At 46.3% G+C, this 26,102-nt stretch overlaps 1 protein-coding gene and 1 non-coding gene across 8 annotated transcripts; both read left to right on the forward strand.

Annotated features, from left to right (window-relative positions):
* LOC118078710 (PABIR family member 2-like) lies at positions 1–25,864 on the forward strand. 7 transcript variants are annotated; one of them, XR_009556978.1, is made up of 12 exons: positions 84–261; positions 2,023–2,101; positions 8,764–8,820; positions 10,569–10,612; positions 10,703–10,757; positions 10,942–11,043; positions 11,191–11,307; positions 13,554–13,642; positions 16,118–16,182; positions 21,015–21,111; positions 24,061–24,605; positions 25,269–25,858. XR_009556978.1 is itself a non-coding variant. In XM_060270056.1 (11 exons), exons 1-11 carry the CDS (start codon positions 155–157, stop codon positions 24,212–24,214), a joined length of 966 nt encoding a protein of 321 aa, XP_060126039.1. In that variant the 5' UTR covers positions 1–154; the 3' UTR covers positions 24,215–25,858. The 7 variants fall into 7 exon arrangements, 5 of the variants coding, with proteins under 5 accessions (XP_060126039.1, XP_060126040.1, XP_060126037.1 ...); XR_009556979.1 differs by lacking the exon at positions 25,269–25,858 and adding an exon at positions 18,424–18,581 and having other exon boundaries at positions 24,061–24,081; XM_060270056.1 differs by having other exon boundaries at positions 1–261; positions 24,061–25,858.
* LOC118078688 (small nucleolar RNA U109) lies at positions 7,057–7,191 on the forward strand. Its single transcript, XR_004691763.1, has one exon. It is a non-coding gene; the product is annotated as a small nucleolar RNA U109 (small nucleolar RNA).
* Positions 25,865–26,102: the final 238 nt, after the last annotated feature.

Raw genomic sequence — 26,102 nt, forward strand, 5'->3', positions numbered from 1 at the left:
GACGCCGCTCCTGAGGCGACGACGGGAGGGAAGGAGGAGCCGCCTCCGCCGGGCCAGTTCTCCGCGGCCCCTGCCATGCTCCTCCCGCCGTAGCTGCGAGGCCGGAGCTGAGCAGCAGCCGAGGCCGCTGTCGGGGAGCAGGCCAGCCGCCTCCATGGCCCAAGCTGAGAAGATGGAGCTGGACCTGGAGCTGCCGCCGGCCGGGAGCGAGGGGGGCGGCCTGAGGCGCTCCAACAGCGCCCCGCTCATCCACGGGCTCAGGTGAGCAGGGGGGGGGCCCTCCGGCCGCTGGGGGACTACAACTCCCATCATCCCTAGCGCACGGGACCAGTGGTGGAGGATGATGGGAAATGTAGTCCCCAAACAGCTGGAGGGCCGAGCTGGGCCATGGCTGGGGGAGGAGGGCAGGGGTCTCCTCCTGCTCCTCTCGCCAGAAGAATGAGGTTGAATCCTGACAATGCAGAAGTCCTGTTTGTGGGGGGCAGGTGTGGGGGACTCCCTGGTCCTGAATGGGGCAACTGTGCCCCTGAAGGACCAGGTGCGCAGCCTGGGAGTCATTCTGGACTCACAGCTGTCCTTGGCAGCAAATCCCACTGCCGAACAGCTCTTACAGTCAGGAAGTTCTTCCTAATGTTTAAAATCTACCGTTCAGGTATGGTGTTGGCAAGGTTTGAAACCGGGCCCTAGTGAAAGCTCTCCGAAGGCTGGGATCAGTGCTATCCACCAGGGAGTTGGCACAGATTTTGACTGCTTTTCCTCGGGGGAACTTGGTCCTTAGGAAATCTGTGAAATAGGACATTTCATAGAATCGTAGAGTTGAAAGAGACCCCAAGGGCCATCCAGTCCAACTCCTTGCCAAGCAGGAAACACCATCAAAGCATTCTTGACAGATGGCTGTCAAGCCTCCGCTTAAAGACCTCCAAAGAAGGAGACTCCACCACACTCCTTGGTAGCAAATTCCACTGCCGAACAGCTCCCACTGTCAGGAAGTTCTTCCTAATGTTGAGGTGGAATCTTCTTTCTTGTAGTTTGAATCCATTGCTCCGTGTCCGCTTCTCTGGAGCAGCAGGAAACAACCTTTCTCCCTCCTCTCACTGCTGTCCATGGAGGCGCAGGTCAATTCCGTATTTCGAGCTATTAATGATGACTCTTAAAAACAACAACTATAATCTATTTTTGTGGGACTAGGTGCGCAGCCTGGGATTCATTCTGGACACACAGCTGTCCGTGGAGGTGCAGGTCAATTCTGTGTCCAGGGCAGCTCCATCTGGTACGCTGGATGAGACCCTACCAGCCTGCGGACTGCCTCGCCAGAGTGGTGCATGCTCTAGTTATCTCCCGCTTGGACTACTGCAATGCGCTCTACGTGGGGCTACCTTTGAAGGTGACCCGGAAACTACAACTAACCCAGATTGCGGCAGCTAGACTGGTGACTGGGAGTGGCCGCCGAGACCACATAACACCGGTCTTGAAAGACCTACATTGGCTCCCAGTACGTTTCCGAGCACAATTCAAAGTGTTGGTGCTGACCTTGAAAGCCCTAAATGGCCTCGGTCCAGTATACCTGAAGGAGCGTCTCCACCTCCATCGCTCTGCCCGGACACTGAGGTTCAGCACCGAGGGCCTTCTGGCGGTTCCCTCGTTGCGAGAAGCCAAGTTGCAGGGAACCAGGCAGAGGGCCTTCTCGGTGGTTGGCGGGGGTATTGTGAGACGTATATAGGGTGCCCAACGACCACGCTTACAGTCCCAGAGCATAAATGTGAATATTGTTTATAGGCACCTGCCTGTATATATATATGTGTGTGTGATGGAAGGCTTAAAAGCGCTTTTTGCGCCCGGTGAGCTGGGGGGTCCCCTGGAGGAAAAGCAGGGTGGATTTGATTTATATCAAATCGATTTAAATCACTTGTCAGTGGGGCTTGATTTAAATCCATTTTTTTTTTACAGAAAGGTTTAATTTTGCCGGGCATCCTCTTCACATTGACACCTGCATAATGTAATAGACCTTTTCGCTTCTTTCAGCGACAATGCCCAGGTCTTCCAGCCGCACATCTTGCGCACCCGCCGGAACAGCACAACGGTCGTGAACCGGCACAGCATGGTAAGTGCTGGGGAGATCTCCAAAGAGCTTTCTAACCCCAGGAGTTTGTGGAGATGGAGGCTGTGTGGGAGACTGATGGACAGGCCAGCGGAGGCCCTGTTGCGTTTCAATCAAAGCTGAATTGGTTGCTGTGCTTGTCAGCCGTTGACTCTACTGCAGGCACCCCTAAACTCGGCCCTCCAGCTGTTTGGGGACTACATTGCTGGGCCGTGTTCAAAAAGTGGCGGTGGGGGATGAGTGTTCGGACCCCTGGGCTCTCACTTGTGGGGTGCCTCAGGGCTCTGTCCTCTCCCCCATGCTCTTTAACATCTACATGTGGCCGCTGGGAGAGATCATCAGGGGGTTTGGGCTGGGTGTTCATCAGTATGCGGATGACACCCAGCTCTACCTCTCTTTCAACTCAGAACCAGTGAAGGCGGTGAAGGTCCTGTGTGAGTGTCTGGAGGCGGTTGGAGGATGGATGGCGGCTAACAGATTGAGGTTGAATCCTGAAAAGACAGAAGTACTGTTTGTGGGGGACAGGAGGCGGGCAGGTGTGGGGGACTCCCTGGTCCTGAATGGGGTAACTGTGCCCCTGAAGGACCAGGTGCGCAGCCTGGGAGTCATTTTGGACTCACAGCTGTCCATGGAGGCGCAGGTCAATTCTGTGCCCAGGGCAGCTGTCTATCAGCTCCATCTGGTACGCAGGCTGAGACCCTACCTGCCCACGGACTGCCTCGCCCGAGTGGTGCATGCTCCAGTTATCTCCCGCTTGGACTACTGCAATGTGCTCTACGTGGGGCTACCTTTGTAGGTGACCCGGAAACTACAACTAACCCAGATTGCGGCAGCTAGACTGGTGACTGGGAGTGGCCGCCGAGACCACATAACACCGATCTTGAAAGACCTACATTGGCTCCCAGTACGTTTCCGAGCACAATTCAAAGTGTTGGTGCTGACCTTGAAAGCCCTAAACGGCCTCGGTCCAGTATACCTGAAGAAGCGTCTCCTCCCCCATCGTTCTGCCCGGACACTGAGGTCCAGCGCCGAGGGCCTTCTGGCCGTTCCCTCGCTACGAGAAGCCAAGTTACAGGGAACCAGGCAGAGGGCCTTCTCGGTGGTGGCGCCTGCCCTGTGGAACGCCCTCCCACCAGAGGTCAAAGAGAAGAACAATTACAAGACCTTTAGAAAGCATCTCAAGGCAGCCCTGTTTGGTGAAGCTTTTAATGTTTGGTGGATTTCCGTATTTTAATATTCTGTTGGAAGCCGCCCAGAGTGGCTGGGGGAAGCCGGCCAGATGGGTGGGGTACAAATTATTATTATTATTATTATTATTATTATTATTATTATTATTACAACCCCCATCATCATTAGCTAGCAGGACCAGGGGTCAGGGATGATGGGAATTGTAGTCCCAAAACAGCTGGAGGTCCGAGTTTGCCTATGCCTCTTCTAGAGGTTGCTAGAACAGTACAACGGAGACAAAAAAAGTTGGGTTTTTTTAAACCCTTTAATGCAGGTGTAGGCAAACTTGGCTCTCCAGGAGTTTTGGGACTACAACTCCCATCATCCCTGACCAATGGTCCTGTTAGGGGTGATGGGAGTTGTAGTATCAAAACATTTGGAGCGCCGAGTTTGCCCATCTATGCCTGCTTTAATGCTACTGTTTTGTTTTGTTTTCAAATCATTTTTATTCTTTTTATACTTAAAACACAATAAAACAACCACCGCAATATAACATATACATAAGAATAAACACACAAAAAAATATAATATATCTTTCTCAATTCTTAATATTTTCTCCACGTTTTGGGGTGACTTGCTCGAGTTCCCCCTACCTGCTCTTCATTAACAATAATCTTTAGCAGTTTCTTTTTGTTGTTTAGTCGTTTAGTCATGTCCGACTCTTCGGGAACCCATGGACCAGAGCACGCCAGGCACTCCTGTCTTCCACTGCCTCCCGCAGTTTGGTCAGACTCATGTTCGTAGCTTTGAGAACACTGTCCAACCATCTTGTCCTCTGTCGTCCCCTTCTCCTTGTGCCCTCCATCTTTCCCAGCATCAGGGTCTTCTCCAGGGAGTCCCCTTCTCCTTGTGCCCCCAATCTTTCCCAGCATCAGGGTCTTTTCCAGGGAGTCCCCTTCTCCTTGTGCCCTCCATCTTTCCCAACATCAGGGTCTTTTCCAGGGAGTCTTCTTTTCTCATGAGGTGGCCAAAGTATTGGAGCTTCAGCTTCAGGATCTGTCCTTCCAGTGAGCACTCAGGGCTGATTTCCTTCAGAACGGAGAGGTTTGATCTTTTTGCAGTCCATGGGACTCTCAAGAGTCTCCTCCAGCACCATAATTCAAAAGCATCAATTTTTCGGCGATCAGCCTTCTTTCTGGTCCAGCTCTCACTTCCATACATCACTTTTGGGAAAACCATAGCTTTAACTATACGGACCTTTGTCGGCAAGGTGATGTCTCTGCTTTTTAAGATGCTGTCTAGGTTTGTCATTGCTTTTCTCCCAAGAAGCCGGCGTCTTTTAATTTCGTGACTGCTGTCACCATCTGCAGTGATCAAGGAGCCCAAGAAAGTCAAATCTCTCCCTGCCTCCATTTCTTCCCCTTCTATTTGCCTGGAGGTGATGGGACCAGTGGCCATGATCTTGGTTTTTTTGATGTTGAGCTTTAGCAGTTTCTATATCCTAACTCATACACAGTTGATATTAAACTTTCCTCAAAAATTAACCTATTCTAAACCTGCGGTTTCTATACCTTGATTGCAACTGTTAACTCTTCGTTGGAACAAACCAGATTTCCATGGCACAGTTGAGATGCATGCTGTACTATCCAATCCAGACCATTGAAACCTGTAGATCAGGCATCCCCAAATTGTGGCCCTCCAGATGTTTTGGGACTACAGCTCCCATGATCCCTAGCTAACAGGACCAGGGGTCAGGGATGATGGGAATTGTAGTCCCAAAACAGCTGGAGGGCCAAGTTTGGGGATGCTTGCCCTAATATGACTCTCCTACCAAGGAGTTAATGCTTTCGTGTCCAGATTGTGCTCTGGAGCGTGAATGAAAAAGGGGAAAAAAAACAGTTTAGCATTTATTAAATTCACTCTGTTAAAAAACCCGACACACATAAAACCAAGGAAAGATAAGGAATGGAATGGAAAGATAAGGAATGGAAAGTGACCCGACGGAAAGAAACTTTATAGTGCAAATTTAAATCCATCCAATTTAAATTGGCCGAATCTTGAAGTCGAAAGCCATCTTTTCCCGTCGATAAGATGCCCCCTATTTTGGGGGACTCGTATTTAAGAAAATGGGGGGGAGATATATCCCTGTATAAGACAACCCCCCCATTTTTGACTATTATTTTTTAGGGGGGAAACCTAGTCTTGTACAGTGGAACCTCTACTTACGAATAACTGACAACCCCCAAAATAAAATTAAACAATAATAACTTCTGCTTCTCATGTTCTTATTTCAAATTTTAAAAAATCTAAATACAGTGCTACCTCTACTTACGAATAACTCTTCTTACGAATGTTTCTACTTACGAATGGAGCTCCGTCCGCCATCTTGGATGCGGTTTAGATAGGACTTTTTCTACTTACGAATTTTTAGATAGGGTTGCTTCGACATACGAATTATTTTTCCAATGCATTCCTATGGGATTCGATTTGCGAATTTTTTCAACTTACAAATGTGCGTTTTTTGACTTACGAATGTGCATTCAGAACGCATTAAATTCATCAGTAGAGGTACCACTGTACACGGGAAAATACGGCAAATATTTTTTTTTACCGAAATTCCAGTAGCACCTTAGAGACCAACTAGGTTCGTTGTGGTTAGAAGCCTTCATGTGCATGCCCACTTCTTCAGATTTTGATGAGATCTTAATTTGGAAGTGTAATCCAATGAGAGTGAAGACGAGACACTTCAAATCCATCCAAAGTATCGTAATAGCACACACCAATTATATATTCCTTTGGTAAAAAAATGAAAAGTGTGGGACTTCCCATGTTCCAGATGTCTGGAGATAACGGTCCACATTCACGTCTCTGCATTTCCGGCTCTTGTTCAAATTTAAAACTAATCTTATCCACCCTCATTCTGAATCTGATCGGTCGTCGTTTCTGTGGCTCACGTCTTCTGTAGCAAAGTTTTTTGCATATGTATTATGCATATTGTATCTACAGTGGTATCTCTACCTACAAATGACTCGACTTACGAATGGAGCTCCGTCCGCCATCTTGTGGATGTGGATGTAGCCTATCTTGATTTCAGCAAGGCCATTGACAAGGTGCCCCATGAGATTCTTGTAAAGAAGCTGGTAAAATGCGGGCTGCTACCATTCAGTGGATTTGTAACTGGCTGGCTGACCGAACCCAAAGGGTGCTCATCAATGGCTCCTCTTCATCCTGGAGAGTAGTGACTAGTGGGGTGCCACAGGGTTCTGTCTTGGGCCCAGTCTTATTCAACATCTTCATCAATGACTTGGATGATGGGCTTGAGGGCATCCTGAGCAAGTTTGCAGATGACACCAAATTGGGAGGGGTGGCTAATACTCCAGAGGACAGGATCACACTTCAAAATGACCTTCACAGATTAGACAACTGGGCCAAAGCAAACAAGATGAAGCTGTTGAGCTTTTTTTTTTTTTACGGTTTTGCCCCAAACCTATTGAGCTTCTTTTACGATTTTTTAGGATTTTACCCCAAAGTTGTAGAGCTTTTTTTTTTTTTTAGGATTGATGCTGTTGAGCTTTTATTACGGTTTTGCCCCAAACCTGTTGAGCTTCTTTTAGGGTTGAAGTTGTTGAGCATGCAGTAAACTTTATTTCCTCTTTCCATAACTTTTTGCAAGATGAGAAACTTGCAAATTTCACATATAAATAACGTTTTCAGGTCCTGTCGTTGTTAAAATATCCAGAGTAATATGACCTTCCTTTGCAACAGATTTATATGATGGAGCTTGTCTGCGTCTGCATGAGAGAAACTGTCATTCCTCTTTCCTTTTAAGAAGAATGAATATTCTTTCCATGCTATAAAAATAAGGAGTTTTCAGGGCCACCTGCCTTGGAGTAGAGGCTGAGTGGTAGTATATTTCTCCTACATTAATATGGGTAGAATGTATATCTATCACAATCCATAGTCCTGGGGAGGTTACAGCTGTGGAAATATTAGTGTTCTTGAGGGTGGATTTGATTTAAATCATGATTTAAACCACTAGTCTGTAAGGCTTGCTTTGAATCACTTTTTTTACAGACAGGTTCAACCTTGCTGGCATCCTCTTCATAAAAACAGAACACTGAAGGTACACTTTAACAGGGTGGATTTGATTTAAATCAAATCGATTTAAATCACTAGTGGACTTGATTTGAATCATTATTAATTTTTTACAGAAAAGTAAGGGGTGACCTCCTAAAAAGTGAGGGGAAATGTCTTATGCGTGGTCCCTGGAGCCAAATTGCCCAGGGGCGAAAAGCAGATCATGCTTTTTTTTTTTTAGAGAAAGAGCTAAAGGCAAACAAGAGAGAAAGAGGAAGCCGCTCAGCAGCTGATTGCAAGAGATCGGGGAGGGAGATAAGGGGTGCTAGCTCTCTTCCGGCCCCGGCCCCTTGCCCAGGCCTCCATTGTTGAATGTTCTGCAGAGGGAGGCTGTTTGCTTCCCCAGCAACATGTGACTGGCTGATTAGATTACCAGAAGCTGCAGAACTGTGAGTTGAGCAGGATTCCCCCCCCTTTTCAAAGTAAACTCGACAACTTTGAGCTGATCCCCCCAAAAAACAGGGCTTTCCCCCTTTCCTCCTCTGAAAACTAAGTGCGTCTTATGGTCAGGTGCGTCTTATGGTGCCAAAAATATGGTGGCGGCTCATCTCTCCGCCTTTACAAAGTGGCGTGCCAGGTTCTGGGAGACACCTGGTTTGAGAGCAGTACATGTGAAAAGGATCTAGGAGTCCTGGTAGACCACAAACTTGACATGAGTCAACAGTGTGATGCAGAAGCTCAAAAAGCCAATGCAATTCTGGGCTGCATCAAGAGGAGTATAGCGTCTAGATCAAGGGAAGTAATAGTACCACTGTATTCTGCTCTGGTCAGACCTCACCTGGAATAGTGTGTCCAGTTCTGGGCACCACAGTTCAAGAAGGAGACTGACAAGCTGGAACGTGTCCAGAGGAGGGTAACCAAAATGGTCAAAGGCCTGGAAACGATGCCTTATGAGGAACGGCTTAGGGAGCTGGGTATGTTTAGCCTGGAGAAGAGAAGGTTAAGGGGTGATATGATAGCCATGTTCAAATATATCAAAGGATGGCGTATAGAGGAGGGTGAAAGGTTGTTTTCTGCTGCTCCAGAGAAGCGGACACGGAGCAATGGATTCAAGCTACAAGAAAGAAGATTCCACCTCAACATTAGGAATAACTTCCTGACAGTAAGAGCTGTTCGACAGTGGAATTTGCTGCCAAGAAGTGTGGTGGAGTCTCCTTCTTTGGAGTTCTTTAAGTAGAGGCTTGACAGACATATGTCAAGAATGCTTTGATGGTGTTTCCTGCTTGGCAGGGGGTTGGACTGGATGGCCCTTGTGGTCTCTTCCAACTCTATGGTTCTATGATTCTTGAGTGTCGGCTTTCAGCCCAACCAAAGAAAGGTCACTTCTGAAAGGTCTGTGCCTTCTTCCTTCTCTCCTGCAGCTGATCACTTCCCCTACAGTTTGTATCCCCAGCAGCCGACTCCATCAGATCAGAAGGGTAAGTACAAACATATATAAAAGTTCTTTGGAATTGGTCTCTCAATAATGTCTCGGTTCTTTGGAGAAAACATTGTCTTGTGGGCTCTGCTCCCAAAACCAAGCTCTATTTCCCCCCCCTTTCTAAAACGGAAAAACTCTGGGTTTCTTAGCTAAGAATTGGGGTCTCCACGACACTATTCCTACCTCTCCCTAATTTTCAGAAGCGCAGATTTTTTCCGTGTAGAAGACTAGGTTTTCCTCCTAAAAGATAATGTCCAGAATTTGTGGTGCGTCTTATACGTGGGGGCATCTTATGGACGGGAAAATACGGTAGTTACCGTAGTTACCATATTTTCCCGTGTATAAGAATCTTACCCTCCAAGTCCCGGACTGCAGAATCCGGGACCGGCAGCCGTGTGAAGTTTTCCGGCTTTTTCTTATTTATTCATTTTGCTGCGGCAAACCGCGCTTCACAAGGCGGAATTACCACGAGACGAAGCAACTCGCGGAACGAATTGCTTCCGTCTTGCGAGGCACCGCTGTATATCTCCCCCCCCATTTTCTCAATTCAGAGTCGCCAAAAATAGGGAGCCGTCTTACACATGGGGGCGTCTTATAGATGTAAAAATTAAGTGCAACTTAAGGGCAAGTTCTTGTTTGCAGGTTTGAGGTCCCACAGGGTGCATTTAACCCAGGCATAGGCAAACTTGACCCCCCCCAGATGTTTTGGGACTACAACTCCCATCATCCCTGACCACTGGTCCTGCTTGCTAGGGATGAATTGTGCCTGGAAACGTCCTGGGAGCCAGCGCAGATCTTTCAGGACTGCTGTTATATGGTCCTGGTCAGACTTTATTTTACAGAAAGATTCAACCCTGTTCAACCCTCTTAAAATATCGACAACCAAAGGAAGGTTTCCTCTGCTGGGCCATTGAGGGCTTTCAAGGTCAGCACTGACACTTTGAATTGTGCCTGAAAACATCCTGGGAGCCAATGCACACCTTTCAGGACCGGTGTTATGTGGTCTTGGCGGCCGCTCCCAGTCCTCATTCTAGCTGCCACATTCTGGATTAGTTGCAATTTCCGGATCACCATCAAAGGTAGCCCCACGTAGAGTGTGTTGCAGTAGTCCAGCGATGGCCAAACTTGGTCCCCTCCAGCTGTTTTTGGACCACAACTCCCATCACAGTACCAGCATAGCTGCCAAGTCTCCCGTATTCCCTGGGAAATCCCCGTTTTTCCAGCTGTTCCTAGCCGAAAAAACTGAATTTTTTGTTTTTCCCCGGTTTATTCTCAGAAGCGACTTTTGATGCTGCTCTGCCCAGTTCCAAAATGGCTGCAGTGCGACTTCTGCTGTCAGAGAAATAAGGGGCCCGGCCGGAAATAGCAGGCCGGAAGTAGCTCTGCCGCCATTTTGGAACTGGGCGGAGCATGCTCAGAAGTGACTTTTGATGCTGCTTTTCCCAGTTCCAAAATGGCCGTCGCGCCAGAAGTCGCACTGCAGCCATTTTGGAACTGGGCAGAGCAGCATCAAAAGTCGCTTCTGAGCATGCTCTGCCCAGTTCCAAAATGGCCTCCGGGCCAGAATAAACCGGGGGGAAACAAAAAAATAATAATAATCCGTTTTTTCAGCTAGGAACAGCTGGAAAAACGGGGATTTCCCAGGGAAAACGGGAGACTTGGCAGCTATGGATGGGAGTTGTAGGAAGTGATATTTTGTGGAGCAGAAAGTCGCCGAGAACTAAGCTGTGAATTCTTGTCCTCCAGGAGGAAGGAGTGGATTTGTTGAACAGAGAAGCGGCGCACGAAAGGTAGGTGCAACCGAGCTGGTTTTTTTAAGAAAACGAAGAAGCAGCCACTGTGTTCTCTCATCGCCACTGATGAGCCTTTTTGTGTTTTAGGGAAGTTCAGACAGCAATGCAGATAAGCCAATCATGGGAAGAAAGCTTGAGCCTGGTAAATCTTTTTTTTACAGATGTTTAATATTACCATTCCACTCCCTGCCTTCACCAGTGAGCTCAGAGTGGGGGATGGAGCGATTGACCGTGCTCTCTTTCATTGGGAACTTTTGTGGCGGCGACCTTTGTGGCTGCCGCGTCCCTCCCGCGAGGGTATCAACACGACCCTTTTGTGTCCCCAGAGCGACAACGACTTGGACAAATCGGAAAAATCCTCGTCTCCAAAGAGGATAGACTTCATTCCCGTCTCTCCGGCACCTTCGCCTACGAGGGGAATTGGAAAGGTGCGCCCGGAGACTTCCTCAGTTTGGGAGGGGCAAGGGAGGCGGCAGGGTGGGAAGACTTTTCTACAGGAACGAAACGATACAGCGGTACCTCGCGGCACGAAAAAAAATCGCAAGACGGAAACGTTTTGCGATTTATTTTTGCAGACTCGCAAGACGAAGCAGGGTGCCACGAGGAGGAGAAAGTCAGACCAAGCCTCCTCCAGGGAGCCTGCCCGCCTCGTGCTTCTGCCGCCGCCATCGCCCGGCTTCCACAGGGACATGGTGATTGGCGATTGGCGCCGCCACACCGAAACGGCCGCCTGCGCGCGAACAGGAGAGACCCACCAGACAGCCTGCCTGCCTGCATGTGAACGGGCTTTCTGTCTGGTTGGGCGCGAGGGTCCGGCTGCTGGGGAAGGAGGGGGGGAGCCTCTCCCTGGCCCTCCTCCTGCTTCCCCCTCCCCTTGAAATATGAAAAACCTCAAGCCTTTTTGCGCTTCCACCCCCATAGGAACGCACAAATTAAATTTCAATGCTCTTCGCAACACGAAATTATTGCAAACGACTCGTGGAACGAATTGATTTGGTCTTGCGAGGCCTCACTGTATATAGTTGTACCTTGAGTTACAAACGCTTCGTGTTACAAACTCTGCTAACCTGGAAGAGTTACCTTGAGGGATGAGAACGGAGAATTGTTTGCCGGCGGCAATTAGCAAAGCACACCTCGGGTTATGAACAGTTTCAGGTTCAGAACGGACCTCCAGAACGAAAGAAGTTCATAACCAGAGGTACCACTGACCGATAAGCTCATTCATCATCTTCAGAGGAGGGACGCGGATGGGTTAAACCACAGAGCCTAGGGCTTGTCGATCAGAAGGTCGGCGGTTCGAATCCCTGCGACGGGGTGAGCTCCCGTCGCTCGGTCCCTGCTCCTGCCAACCTAGCAGTTCGAAAGCACGTCAAAGTGCAGGTAGATAAATAGGGACCGCTCCAGCGGGAAGGTAAACGGCGTCTCCGTACGCTGCTCCGGTTCGCCGGAAGCGGCTTTGTCATGCTGGCCACATGACCCGGAAGCTGTAAAGCGAGATGAGCGCCGCAACCCCAGAGTCGGTCACAACTGGACCTAATGGTCAGGGGTCCCTTGACCCTTTAATCTTCAGAGAGGACTGTGGGCACCAAGCCTTCTGGTTGCTTCTGTCCAGAAATGGAGAGAGAAATATCCTTTACTTTCCCATGTGTTCTGAGTCAAGTTAGAAACAGAAGCGCCGTCGCATTAAAAACCGTAGGTTCCCTGCTCGCTAACACCACAAAACTCTTGATCCAAAGCGTACAACCAAATAGCTGAATGCTCAGAAGCTGCAGGGCAGCTGAATTAAGATTTCCAGTGGCTTGGAGCCGGATTTAATGTCAAAGTAATTTGTGCCGGAACGAGTACCGCATAGCGTCATTTCAGCTTCCTTTGCTAGCAGGGGTGGAATCGTGAAATCCTGAGCAGTGAAATTTTGAGAACCTGCTAGAACCATAGCTGCCAAGTATCCCGTATCCGCCGGGAAAACCCCTTTTTTCTTACCGTTTCCTGGCGGTCTCCCGTTTAGCGAAAAATCCTGGTATTTTCCCTTAAATCGGGATACTTGGCAGCTATGAGTGGAGGAGAATGCAATTGTTAGCAACCCTAATTACCCGGCCATTTTTCTGGTGCCGCTTGCCCTTCTATGGGCACCAGAAAATGCCGGCGCCGGAAGTCGCTTCCGCGCATGACCGGAAGTTGCGCGACGCGACTTCCGGTGGCGCTTTGCCCTTCTATGGGCATCAGAAGATGGCGCCGGAAGTCGCTTTTACGTGTTTCCGGTCATGCGCGGAAGCGACTTCCGGCGCTGGCGCCGCCATTTTCTGGTGCCCATAGAAGGGCGAAGCGCCACCGGAAGTTGCGTCACGCAACTTCCAGTCATGCGCGCGCTGCCGATCCCGGATATTTACGACCCGGACTTGGCAGGTATGGCTAGAACAGCATACCTGCCAAGTTGCTGTCAGAGAAATAAAGGGACCGGGCCGGAAGTAGCAGGCCAGAAGTAGCACTGCCGCCATTTTGGAACTGGGCGGAGCATGCTCAGAAGTGACTTTTGATGCTGCTTTGCCCAATTCCAAAATGGCCGCCGCGCCAGAATAAACCGGGGGGGAAACAAAAAAAATCAGTTTTTTCAGCTAGGAACAGCTGGAGAAACGGGGATTTCCCGGGGAATACGGGAGACTTGGCAGCTATGTTACCTACAATGCCTAGTAAAAAGGCTTCTGGGTTTTTTTTAAATAATAAATGTATATTTCAACTTTTTTAAAAAAGTTCATTATAAATCATTTCCCAGAAAGCCTTTGCCTCCTTACAGACCCGCCACATATGGTTAAGAAGTACCTTCTTTTCTTTACGTTTACGACGATTCCTCGTTTTATACATTTGAGTGAATTTCACTGCTTTTTGTATGATGATAAAACTTCTTTAAGGTGCTTTTCAATGCTGTGCTTGTCTTTCCCAGCAATGCTTCTCTCCCTCCCTGCAAATGTTTGTGAGTAGCAATGGATTGCCTCCGAGCCCGATTCCTAGCCCCACAAGGAGATTTTCAAAGTAAGTCACTATATCTGAGAAAGCTTTTCTTAATAATCCGTTTGACTTCTGTACTGTTAAGTTCTACATAAAACTATGCCTGTGAATGGAACAGATCAGTGTGGATAGGGACCAATGACTTTGAAAATAAATAAATAAAAAAACCGGATTTTTTTTGCTTAAATCGGATTTATTTGTTTTTTAAATCGGATTACAAAGATAGTTTTCTGTTTAAGTGACATTCGAGTCCAAAGGCTATTTATTCGTCAGGAAATCGGGATTATTTTTTTAAAAAAGTTTTCCTTTTTGGAAAATAAATCAATTTTCAGAGTAGTTTTTTACAGTTTTATAAAAAATGACTGATTTGGTTCTACTCTTAGAAATACAGTGGTGCCTCGCTTAACGAATGCCCTGCTTAACAAAATTTCCACTGAACGAAAGGATTTTTCGAGCGGAGGTTGCCTCGCTAGACGAATCCGTTTTACGAAAAGTTCGTCTAGCGAATCGCGATTTCCCATAGGAATGCGTTGAAATTCAATTAATGCGTTCCTAGGGGGGAAAAAAATCAATGCATTCCTATGGGATTCACTAGACGAATTTTCCGTTATAAGAAAAGACCCGTGGAACGCATTAAATTCGTCTACCACTGTGCACTCCAATTGTCTTCCTTAAAGGAACGGTCAAAACGTACAATTTTAGTTTGGGCAAAATTAATTGTCAACAATTTGGCGTCGCATTGGTCGCAAAACTTCCCTAAGGCACGTTTCCAAGCCAACTTTAGTTTGAGAGAGAAGAACAGCATACATTAGAATTGGTACTTTTCTACCACTAGAGAACAATTTCATGGCAGCATGTGATCAGAGAATTCACATAGATGTCGAATAAAGAAGGAGCTAGTAAACATCCTCGTCTCACCCCTCTTTGAACTGGGATTTCTCTAGAAAGTCTGCCGTCCTGCGCAAATCTGATCTGAAGGGTATTATTTTCATGAAAGCTTAATCATCAGAAGTAATAGCCTTCTTTTAATACCCATGTTGGCCAATTTAGACACAGAATCAAATGCTGCCTTTAGGTCCACAAAGGCTGCATACAACATAGCTGTCAAGTTTTCCCTTTTCTCGCGAGGAAGCCTATTCAGCATGAGGGAATTTCCCTTAAAAAAAGGGAGAACTTGACAGCTATGGCATACAATGACTTTTTCCAATGTTTCACGTATTTATATATGAAATAATCTAACACTAAGCAGTGATCAATAGTGGAACGTCCAGATGTAAAGCCTGCTTGTTCAATTTCCAGTAAATCATTATGGTCCAACCATTCACACAATTTTAGGCACAGATGTCCAAAGGCTATTCATCAGGGAATCAGGATTTTTTAAAAAAGGTTTTCGTTTTTTGGAAAATAATCAAATTTCAGAGTAGTTTTTTACAGTTTTATAAAAAATGACTAATTTGGTTCTACTCTTAGAAATACATTGATTGATAATTATGAAATTATTAGTTACAGGTAGGTAGCCGTGTTGGTCTGAGTCGAAACAAAATAAAAAAATTCCTTCAGTAGCACCTTAAAGACCAACTAAGTTTTTATTTTGGTATGAGCTTGAAGTGTGCATGCACACTTTATATAAAATTTATATAAATTTGGGAAGGGAGACCAAAGTGCATCTAAAAATTCATAGAATCCTAGAGTTGGAAGAGACCCCAAGGGCCATCCAGTCCAACCCCCTGCCAAGCAGGAAACACCATCAAAGCATTCTTGACAGATGGTTGTCAAGCCTCTGTTTAAAGACCTCCAAAGAAGGAGACTCCACCACACTCCTTGGTAGCAAATCCCACTGCCGAACAGCTCTTACTGTCAGGAAGTTCTTCCTAATGTTAAGGTGGAATCTTCTTTCTTGTAGTTTGAATCCATTGCTCCGTGTCCGCTTCTCTGGAGCAGCAGAAAACAACCTTTCTCCCTCCTCAAAAAGGCATCCTTTTATATATTTGAACATGGCTATCGTATCACCCCTTAACCTTCTCTTCTCCAGGCTAAACATACCCAGCTCCCTAAGCCGTTATGGCCAAATTAGTATTGAATTTGTCCTCTGTTTATTTCTGTGTTATCCCTTGTCGAATAGCTGCATGAGTCGATTTGGTCTGTGGCCGTTTAATAAACTTTGATTTGATTTGAAAATTAGAAAGATTTTTCCTCTAAAAGCATTTGATTTAAAAAATTTGATTTAAAAAAATCTTGGCAGTTTATTTGCATGTTAACTTAACAAATTATTTGAATGATAAATGGAAACAATAAAAAACGAAGTTAAAAAATAATAATAATAAATTCTGATTTAAATAAAAAAGTTTTTTTTAAAAAAATTCAGATAAAAAACCATTAATTTTGATCCACCCTGATTAGAATCTTTAAAACACAATACAGTAGCTTTGAAGTCATTTGCCTCGTCACCTCGGAAGTTTCCCCGTTCCTAGAAAGACCGTAATTCAGCTTTGATTTTAGCAGGAGGAGCCAGAGTCCGATCAACTGCATCCGGCCCAGCGCTCTTGGTCCCATCAAAAGGAAAGGTACGTCCAGAGGCAGGGGGAGGGGGGCTGCAGTAGGAGCAGGGCACCCTAAGGTGTCACAACTGGGGGGGGTGACAAAATGCTGGGTTGACCTCGGCCCACCCGAGCCACCCGTCTCTCCTGCTCTAGCTCGGGCATAGCCAAACTAGGCCCTGTTTTGGGACTACAACTCCCATCGTCCCTAGCTCGCAGGACCAGTGGTCAGGGACGATGGGCATTGTAGTCCCAAAAGAGCCGGAGGGCCGAGTTTGGCCACCACTGTTCTAGATCAGGCGCGGCCACCCTTGGCCCTCCAGCCCTTTTGGGACTACAACTCCCATCGTCCCTAGCTCACAGGGCCAGCGGTCAGGGACGGTGGGCGTTGTAGTCCCAAAAGAGCTGGAGGGCCGAGTTTGGCCACCACTGTGCTAGGCAGTACCCTTCCACCTTTACCATGGAGCAGGCATGGCCCAACTTGGCCCTCCAGCTCTTTTGGGACTACAACTCCCATCACCCCTCGCTCACAGGACCAGCAGTCAGGGACAATGGGCGTTGTAGTCCCAAAAGAGCGGGAGGGCTGAGTTTGGGGTGCTTGACTTAATTGCTGAAGACAGGCCTGGCCAAACTCGGCCCTCCGGATGTTTTGGGACTACAATTCCCATCACCCCCTAGCTCACAGGACCAGCGGCATTGTAGTCCCAAGACAACAGGAGGGCCACGTTTGCCTATGCCTCCTCTTTGCTCTGCTGAGCTTGTGACTTCTTCCCTCCACCCCTTCACCTGGTTTTTGTATTTTCAGATCTCTCATATATATATATATATATATATATATATATATATATATATATATATATATATATATATATATATAATTTTTATTAAGTTGTATATAAAGAAAAGAATAACATCCACACATTTATACATTGTTATATCATCAATATTCAAAAATACAAAAATAAGAAAGAATTTTTTTAAAAAAACAACAACAACGTATGCATTTTTTCTCACTTTAGTAGGGGACTTCCCCGGTTCATTGCATATTATTCTTGGCAAGTTCTACATCTTATTTTCCAAACTTAATTACAGCATCCGTTTCTTAATTTTACAACTCATTATCATATTCTAACCTATTTTCAATTAGATCTCACTTAATTTCTTAACCTGCAACTTTTGTCTTTTCAGATCTTTGTATCGCCCCTTTAAATAATCGTGTTCTTACCTTCATATCCTTGTAGCCAACTTTGATCTCTTTGGTCTGAAAAGTTTTAAAGTTTCTCATTGCTGGGTTTATTGCAGTCCCGCTAGTGTCTTCACATTTTTTTTACAATTGTTCATACAGTGGTACCTTGGTTTATGAACGCCATTGGTTCCGGAAGTCTGTTCATCAACTGAAGCGTTCATAAACGGAAGCGAACTTTCCCATTGAAAGTAATGGAAAGTGGATTAATCCGTTCCAGGCGGGTCCGCGGAGTACTCAACCCGAAGCATGGGTGTAATTGGTTCCGGACGTCTGTTCATAAACTGAAGCGTTCATAAACTGAATGCCTTATGAGGAACGGCTTAGGGAGCTGGGTATGTTTAGCCTGGAGAAGAGAAGGTTAAGGGGTGATATGATAGCCATGTTCAAATATATAAAAGGATGTCATATAGAGGAGGGAGAAAGATTGTTTTCTGCTGCTCCAGAGAAGCGGACACGGAGCAATGGATTCAAAGTACAAGAAAGAAGATTCCACCTCAACATTAGGAAGAACTTCCTGACAGTATGAGCTGTTCGGCACTGGGATTTGCTGCCAAGGAGTGTGGTGGAGTGAGTCTCCTTCTTTGGAGGTCTTTAAGCAGAGGCTTGACAGGCATATGTCAAGAATGCTTTGATGGTGTTTCCTGCTTGGCAGGGGGTTGGACTGGATGGCCCTTGGGGTCTCTTCCAACTCTGTGATTCTGTGAAGCGAACTTTCCCATTGAAAGTAATGGAAAGTGGATTAATCCGTTCCAGAGGGGTCCGCAGAGTACTCAACTTGAAGCGTACTTAACCCGAAGCATGGGTGTAATTGGTTCCGGAAGTCTGTTCATAAACTGAAGCGTTCATAAACTGAAGCGAACTTTCCCATTGAAAGTAATGGAAAGCGAATTAATCCGTTCCAGATGGGTCCGCGGCGTTCGTAAACTGAGAATTCGTAAACAGGTGTTCATAAACCGAGGTTCCACTGTGTACCAAATAAATTGACTCCAGTCTCTTCGACATTTTGGGTTGTCTTGTTCCAGATTCTAGCGGTGTCAGGAGTATGGGCAGGAGTCAGGCTCTGGGGCCTGTAGTGCTTTGCAGGACTGGGGCCTGCCTCAGCTTGTGCTGGAGAAGCAAGGCGCGGCCACACAGGTGAAGTCCTCAGCTTGTGCTGGAGAGGCAAGGAGTAGTCACCCAGGTGAGGCCACTTGAGATCTCACTACACCTGGTGGCAGGAGCTGGGAGGGATAAAAGCCCAGCATTTCCCTTCAGCTCTTTGCCACAGCAACGCTATCCCTGCCTGGTTGCATCTGGCCTCCTGCTCCTTGGACCCTTGCCTTGTTGCCACCGTGCTTCTTGGACCCCTGCCTCGCCGTCGCCTTGCTCCTCGACCCTTGGACCTTCGCCTTGCTTCTTGCTCCTGGATCCTTCGCCTTGCTCCTTGGACCCTTGCTTCGCCTTCGCCTTGCTCCTGCCCCGTGGACCTTCGCCTTGCTTCTTGTTCCTGGATCCTTCGCCTTGCTCCTTGCTCCTTGGACCTTGCTTCGCCTTGCTCTTGCCCCGTGGACCTTCGCCTTGCTTCTTGTTCCTGGACCCTTGCTTTGCCTTCGCCTTGCTTTGTGCCCCGTGGACCTTCGCCTCTGCCTTGCTCCTCGACCCTGCTTCTTCACCACCATCTTGCCTCTGGTCCTGATGCCCGCCGACCGGACCGTGACAAGCGGTCAGCTTGGCCAATTCTGCATAGTCCAGGCATGGCCAAACGTGGCCTCCTCCAGCAGTTTTGGGACAAGAACTCCCATCGTCCCTAGCTAACAGGACCAGTGGTAAGGGATGATGGGAATTGTAGTCCCCAAACAGCTGGAGGGCCGAAGTTTGGGGGTGCCTGTTTTACATAGCTGCCAAGTCTCCCGTTTTCCCCGGGAATTCCCCGTTTTCCCAGCTGTTCCTAGCTGAAAAAAACGGGGTTTTTTTGTTTTTCCCCGGTTTATTCTGGCGCGGTGGCCATTTTGGAACTGGGCGGAGTTTGGCCCCCCCACTGGCATAGTCCGCCATCTTTGTTCTACCACTCATCAATCGTTGGGAAATGAGGATGCCCCAACACTAAGATAAACCACCGTGACAATCTCCCTGATACGAGATATAGTGTACTAACTTATAACTAGTGAGGGCTATTCCAAAATATTTATCAGGTATCATACTCCCAAAGCCAACGAAGAAACTTAAATGCTTATAAAATAAACTATAAATCAATGCACCCCACGAGGGGCCGGCTATTTTCTCGTTTCATTGGAGCGCTCCTCAGAGGGAAAAGATAAGAGACAGCTTTTTAATATCTTATTGTTTAAAGAATATCCATAGAATCATAGAATCATAGAGTTGGAAGAGACCACAAGGGTCATCCAGTCCAACCCCCTGCCAAGCAGGAAACACCATCCAAGCATTCTTGACATATGCCTGTCAAGCCTCTGCTTAAAGACCTCCAAAGAAGGAGACTCCACCACACGCCTTGGCAGCAAATTCCACTGCCGAACAGCTCTTGCTGTCAGGAAGTTCTTCCTAATGTTGAGGTGGAATCTTCTTTCTTGTAGTTTGAATCCAAAAGAGCCAAACTCTCCACTGCAATTATGCCAAACTTTAACAAAGACTCAATCAAACGGAGCAGTCTGGGAATCCCCCCCCCCAATAAAGGCTAAAGTTATTTCTATGTGAGGTTCGACAACCTACAAAGATATTTAATGAGAAAGAAATTCTCTTCTTCCAAGATTACAACACAGGCTGTCTCCAGCCCTCTAACGATCAGTTTTCAAACCAACATCATTCTGACTGCTGCCGAATGTCCCGAGTTTCTCATTATATTTATTTTTCCTTTAAAAATGATTATGATTCTATGAAATATAACAAACTTCTATGGAACTTCTCTCCAAGCATTTATAAATTGGAAAATGAATTGTGGGATCCTGCCACTCAGTCAATTGCACCTAAACTTTACCATATTCCTACTTCTAGACATATTCATTCCTCTTTTTAAGCATCAAACCCAAAGGACTTGCCTTCTAAGGGGAGATTGAACCAAAACGACCTGTTATAATCCTGATATGTGTGATCTTATCTGTAATACTAATAAACTAAAGAGGTGACTTACAGAAACGGACCAAAGTCAATATTGACATTAAGGCCTGCAGGTGCCAAGGAAGCAAATCTATGAATCCAATAGGTTTCCTTCTGTAATAATTTTTTATGTAATTATATAATCATAGAATCCTAGAGTTGGAAGAGACCCCAAGGGCCATTCAGTCCAACCCCCTGCCAAGCAGGAAACACCATCAAAGCATTCTTGACATATGCCTGTCAAGCCTCTGCTTAAAGACCTCCAAAGAAGGAGACTCCACCACACGCCTTGGCAGCAAATCCCACTGCTGAACAGCTCTTACTGTCAGGAAGTTCTTCCTAATGTTTAGGTTGAATCTTCTTTCTTGTCGTTTGAATGAATCCAATAGGATTGTCATTGTTTATCTTGTTTATCATTGTTTATCTCGAGTGTTTTGACTCTTCCGTCGTTGGCAATTCCAGCCATTTCCACCTCTCGGCTAAGAAGCAAATCTGAAACAAATCTGCTTTCTGATTTTGATAGGCGAAATGGAAACCGAAAGCCAGCCCAAGAGACTTTTCCAAGGAACCACCAACATGCTTTCTCCCGATGCGACGCATCTTTCCGACCTCGGCTCATGGTAAAATTAATCTTTATAATCCATATTACTCATGTTCCCAGAAATGGTTCGCCGTGTCTTTTGATGCTCTAGGCCAGGCATCCCCAAACTGCAGGCCTCCAGATGTTTTGGCCTACAAACTCCCATGATTCCTAGCTAACAGGACCAGTGGTTGGGGAAGATGAGAATTGTAGTCCAAAACATCTGGAGGGCCGAAGTTTGGGGATGCCTGCTCTAGGCTTCCAAAAGAGTTTCTACCCTGGGTGGATTAAAAATCAATGATTTTATTTTGATAATTGTAAAGTGTTAATTGTAGTATGGTAAGAATAGATCCGGCATCCCCCCAAACTGCGGCCCTCCAGATGTTTTGAGACTACAACTCCCATGATTCCTAGCTAAGAGGACCAGTGGTCGGGGAAGATGGGAATTATAGTCCAAAACATCTGGAGGGCTGAAGTTTAGGGATGCCTAGAATAGATTGAATTAGGGATTTTTGATGGATGTGAAAAATGGTAGGAAATCATTGTAAATGTTAAGAGTAAGGTATGTAGATTATAAAAGAAAAAGGGGGATAAGTTCAGATTAGGTTGAGAAGTCGGAGGGAAGGGGAGGGGGTTGTCGAGGGAAGGAAATAAGACAACTGCAACACGGTTACGGCTGTAATTTTTGTTTTTATTGATTGTGACGAATGGTAATCGTTGTGATATACAATCGTACCTCTACTTACGAATAACTCGACTTACGAATGTTTCTACTTACGAAAGGAGCTCCGCCCGCCATCTTGGATGCTGTTTATATAGGATTTTTTTCTACTTACGAATTTTTAGATAGGGTTGCTTCGACTTACGAATTTTTTCTCCCATTGCATTCCTATGGGATTTGACTTACAATTTTTTCGACTTACAAATGTGTGTTCAGAACGCATTAAATTCGTAAGTAGAGGTACCACTGTATAATAAAGTTTATTTTTAATAATAATTATAAAAAATCAATGATTTTTTTTAAAAAAATCTCCACACATAGGCAAACTCCAGTGGTCCGGCCTTCCACATTTTTGATTTTTTTTTTTTTAGACTACAACTCCCATCATCCCTGACAACTGCTCCTGTTAGCTAGGGCTGATGGGAGTTGTAGTCCCCAAAACAACTGGAGGGCAATATTCATCAGGAAATAAGGAAGTTTTTTATGGGCGCTAAAAAAACCCACTCGTTTTTGATATAAAACAGTAAAAACTACTCTGAAAATTGACGATTCCCGAACGGAAAGCTTTCTCTGGCTGTCAGTATTAAGAGGATAAATCAAGCCTTTACTGATGAGTTATTGCAGGGGTGGCCAATTCCCAAGAGACTGTGATCTACTCAAAGGGTTAAAAACTGGCAGGGATCTACCCCATTTTGGGGGGTTCAGGTCAAAATTGCTGAGCTTCTTTTTGGGAGCAGGAAGGCCTGTTTTTAGGGGTTCAGGTCAAAATTGCTGAGCTTTTTGGGAGAAGGCCTGATTTTTAAGGGGTTCAGGTCGAAATTGCTGAGCTTCTTTTTGGGAGAAGGAGGGCCTGTTTTTTTTAGGGGTTCGGGTCAAAATTGCTGAGCTTTTTTTAGGGGAGCCAAAGTTGGTGAGCTTCTTTGGGGGGAGCCAGTGATCTACCAGTGATCTACCACAGACGTCCAGTGATCTACCGGTAGATAACGATCTACCTGTTGGACATGCCCGAATTATTGAAATAAAGTCAGACTAAGGATTTAAATCGATTTGATCCGAAATCAAATCTACACTGCCACAAACGCTCCCCCATCTGTAACTGTAAAACAGGCACCCCCAAACTGCGGCCCTCAAGATGTTTTGGCCTACAACTCCCATGATTCCTAGCTAAGAGGACCAGTGGTCAGGGATGATGGGAATTGTAGTCCAAAACATCTGGAGGGCCAAAGTCTGGGGATGTCTGCTGTAAAAGATACTCTGAAAATGGACGATTCCAAAAAATGAAACCTTCTTCCGATTGTCAATCTTTAGAGAGGATGCCGACAAGGCTGAACCTTTCTGTAAAAAAAGGGGAGAAAAAAAAGAGAGAAAGAGAGAATGTTTTTCTTCAAAAAATGAAAGCTGCCTCTGGTTGTCAAAACACCTTTCTTTTAAAAAAAGGAATTTTATTCTTCTGAAAAGGAGACCTTCCTCTTCTTGAGAATATGAAGAGGATCATAGAATCATACATAGAGTTGGAAGAGACCCCAAGGGCCATTCAGTCCAACCCCCTGCCAAGCAGGAAACGCCATCAAAGCATTCTTAACAGATGGCTGTCAAGCCTCTGCTTAAAAGACCTCCAAAGAAGGAGACTCCACCACACTTCTTGGCAGTAAATCCCACTGTCGAACAGCTCTTACTGTCAGGAAGTTCTTCCTAATGTTGAGGTGGAAGCTTCTTTCTTGTAGTTTCATAGAATCATAGAGTTGGAAGAGACCCCAAGGGCCATCCAGTCCAACCCCCTGCCAAGCAGGAAATACCATCAAAGCATTCTTGACAGATGGCTGTCAAGCCTCTGCTTAAAGACCTCCAAAGAAGGAGACTCCACCACATTCCTTGGCAGCAAATTCCACTGTCGAACAGCTCTTACTGTCAGGAAGTTCTTCCTAATGTTGAGGTGGAATCTTCATTCTTGGATGCCAGCAAGGTTAAACCTTTTTGTAAAATTTTTTTTAAAGGATTTAAAATCAAACCTTACTGATGAGTTATTTGAACCGTGATTTCAAGCAACTTGATTTGAACCCAATGTGACCTGAAGAAGTGTGCAGATACATAACTTGGCCCTTGCAGCCGTTTTGGAACGACAACCGTCACCCCTAGCTAACAGGAGCAGTGGTCAGGGCTGATGGGAATTGTAGTCCAAAATTTGGAGATGCCTGTGCTACTGGAACATTTTGTGGTTTTATTTTATGTGCCCTCACTGAAACGTGCGGTTTCCCCTCATCTCCGCAGCCTGCTCTCGGACGCCCTCGACGGCAGCTCCAGCGGCACCAACTCTGACTCCCTGGCCAAAGGCGCCACCGCTTGCGCCCCAGCAGAACCACCGGCCACACAGTCCAAACCCGCTTCCCCATTCGCCTCGATGGACGGACTTTCCCCCAAGTGACTCGCCTTGCTGCCCGCCTGGATGTCTGCTCCTGCCGCCCTTTTGCTATTATGCCCACCTACGGAGAAACCATCGGCATGAAATCCCCGAGGGCATCCGGATCAGGAGCGCCGAGTGCAAAACACCCACGTCAACCTTACTCCTCGGCAATCAATGTCGCCCGGCGTTTTTAAAGCCTCCTTTTAATGGGTTTCCCTTTTCGTCCTTTGGCCAACGTCTGCTGGGTTTTCCTTTTGACGACAAATCCTTTTGCCAACGTGTCCTCGGATCGGGGACTTTCAAAGAGACGACAGCCGCATTTCCTCTGAATTCCCGGAAAAGCACCCAACTTACATTGACATTAAAAATGTCGCCGGGAAACCGGCCGCCGCCGCGATCCCTTCTTTCGAAGGTAAGAATGGAGTTGGAATCAATGAGTTTACTCTAGGTCAGGCCTAGGCAAACTCGGCCCTCCAGCTGTTTGGGGGCTGCAACGGCCATCGTCCCTAGCTAACAGGACCAGTGGTTGGGGACGATGGGAATTGTAGCCCCAAATATCTGGAGGGCACCAGATGGAGCAGGCATGGGCAAACTCCAGCTCTCCAGGTGTTTGGGACTACAATTCCCATCAATGCTGACCACTGGCCCTGTTAGCTAGGGATAAACATCTGGAGGGCTGGAGTTTGCCTATTTCTCGAGATGGAGGAATGCAATGCAAACGATGAAAAGGACGTTCAGTTTGGGGTGCAAGAAACGATCTATTCCAAGCTTCCTCAACCTTGGCCCTCCAGATGTTTTGAGACTACAAAGCGCCTCGTCCCCAACCACTGGTCCTGTTAGCTAGGGATCATGGGAGTTCTCGGCCAAAAACATCTGGAGGGCCGAGGTTGAGGAAGCCCAATTGATTCCTTCTCGCAAGATCCAATCGGGTTAAATTTCTTTCTTTTCTTTTTTTTAAAAAAAGAAGCCACCGATTTGTAATCTACTGTGTCCCGCTATTTATTATTTATAATTCTGTAAAATAATAATAATAATAGTCTGGTAAATTTATTAGAGTATTTTTTTATGACTGAAGCCCTTTCCCCACGTCCGGCGAGCGCTGGCTGATCTGCGTCGACAGGCGACGTTGTGTCCGCTGGATTGGTGCGATTCTGGTTCCCAATGTTTCTTGCCGTTCAGATTTGGGAAACTTTCCATTTCCTTCCTTCCGAAAAAGAGCGCGGAATTTGAAGCGAGTTTGTCCTCGTCTGGCTCAGAAAAAGGGGAGGGGAAAAAAAGGACATTTGGCTTCCCCCTGCCTGGAATTTTCCTTTGGAAAGCATTGGTTTGGACGCAGAGTTAGGCCTCTACATCCATCTGAGTGGATGTAGCAATTTCGTTGTTCCCGCAAGGGGACAATGACAATAAAGATATCTGATCTTATCTTGTTACCTGTATTCCAGTTTTCGCCTGGGAGAGAGTTAAGTTTCCTCGCCTCCAATAAATGTTCATATTGTAAAATGTCGCCCTGAGGTATCTTTATTATTATTATTTTAATTACAATTTTATCCACATGCACATGAAAGCTTCCACCCAGGGCAAACATAGCTGGTCTCTTAAGGGGCTACTGGACCACACACACTGTGCTGTTTTGGCTGGCGTCTCAACTGCCGCTAAATAAAAAAAATAATCCGATTTAAATCCAAGAAATTCGTTTTTTTTTAAAAATAATTTAAAAAAATTAAAATGGGTATGTTTAGCCTGGAGAAGAGAAGGTTAAGGGGTGATATGATAGCCATGTTCAAATATATCAAAGGATGTCATATAGAGGAGGGTGAAAGGTTGTTTTCTGCTGCTCCAGAGAAGCTGTTAAGTCTCGACCTCAAGACGCCCACACGTTTCAACGTTGAAGAGTAGTTTTATTTACAAT

The sequence above is a fragment of the Zootoca vivipara genome, chromosome W, assembly GCF_963506605.1.
Source record: "Zootoca vivipara chromosome W, rZooViv1.1, whole genome shotgun sequence".
Classification (NCBI taxonomy): Eukaryota; Metazoa; Chordata; class Lepidosauria; order Squamata; family Lacertidae; genus Zootoca; species Zootoca vivipara.

Coding starts and splice junctions, on each gene's coding strand:
- LOC118078710 (XM_060270056.1), top strand. CDS start 155: ATGGCCCAAGCTGAGAAGATGGAGCTGGACCTGGAGCTGCCGCCGGCC. Junction 11,044..11,190: donor CTACGAGGGGAATTGGAAAG/GTGCGCCCGGAG, acceptor TTATTTTTGCAG/ACTCGCAAGACGAAGCAGGG. Junction 11,308..13,553: donor CCGGCTTCCACAGGGACATG/GTGATTGGCGAT, acceptor TGTCTTTCCCAG/CAATGCTTCTCTCCCTCCCT.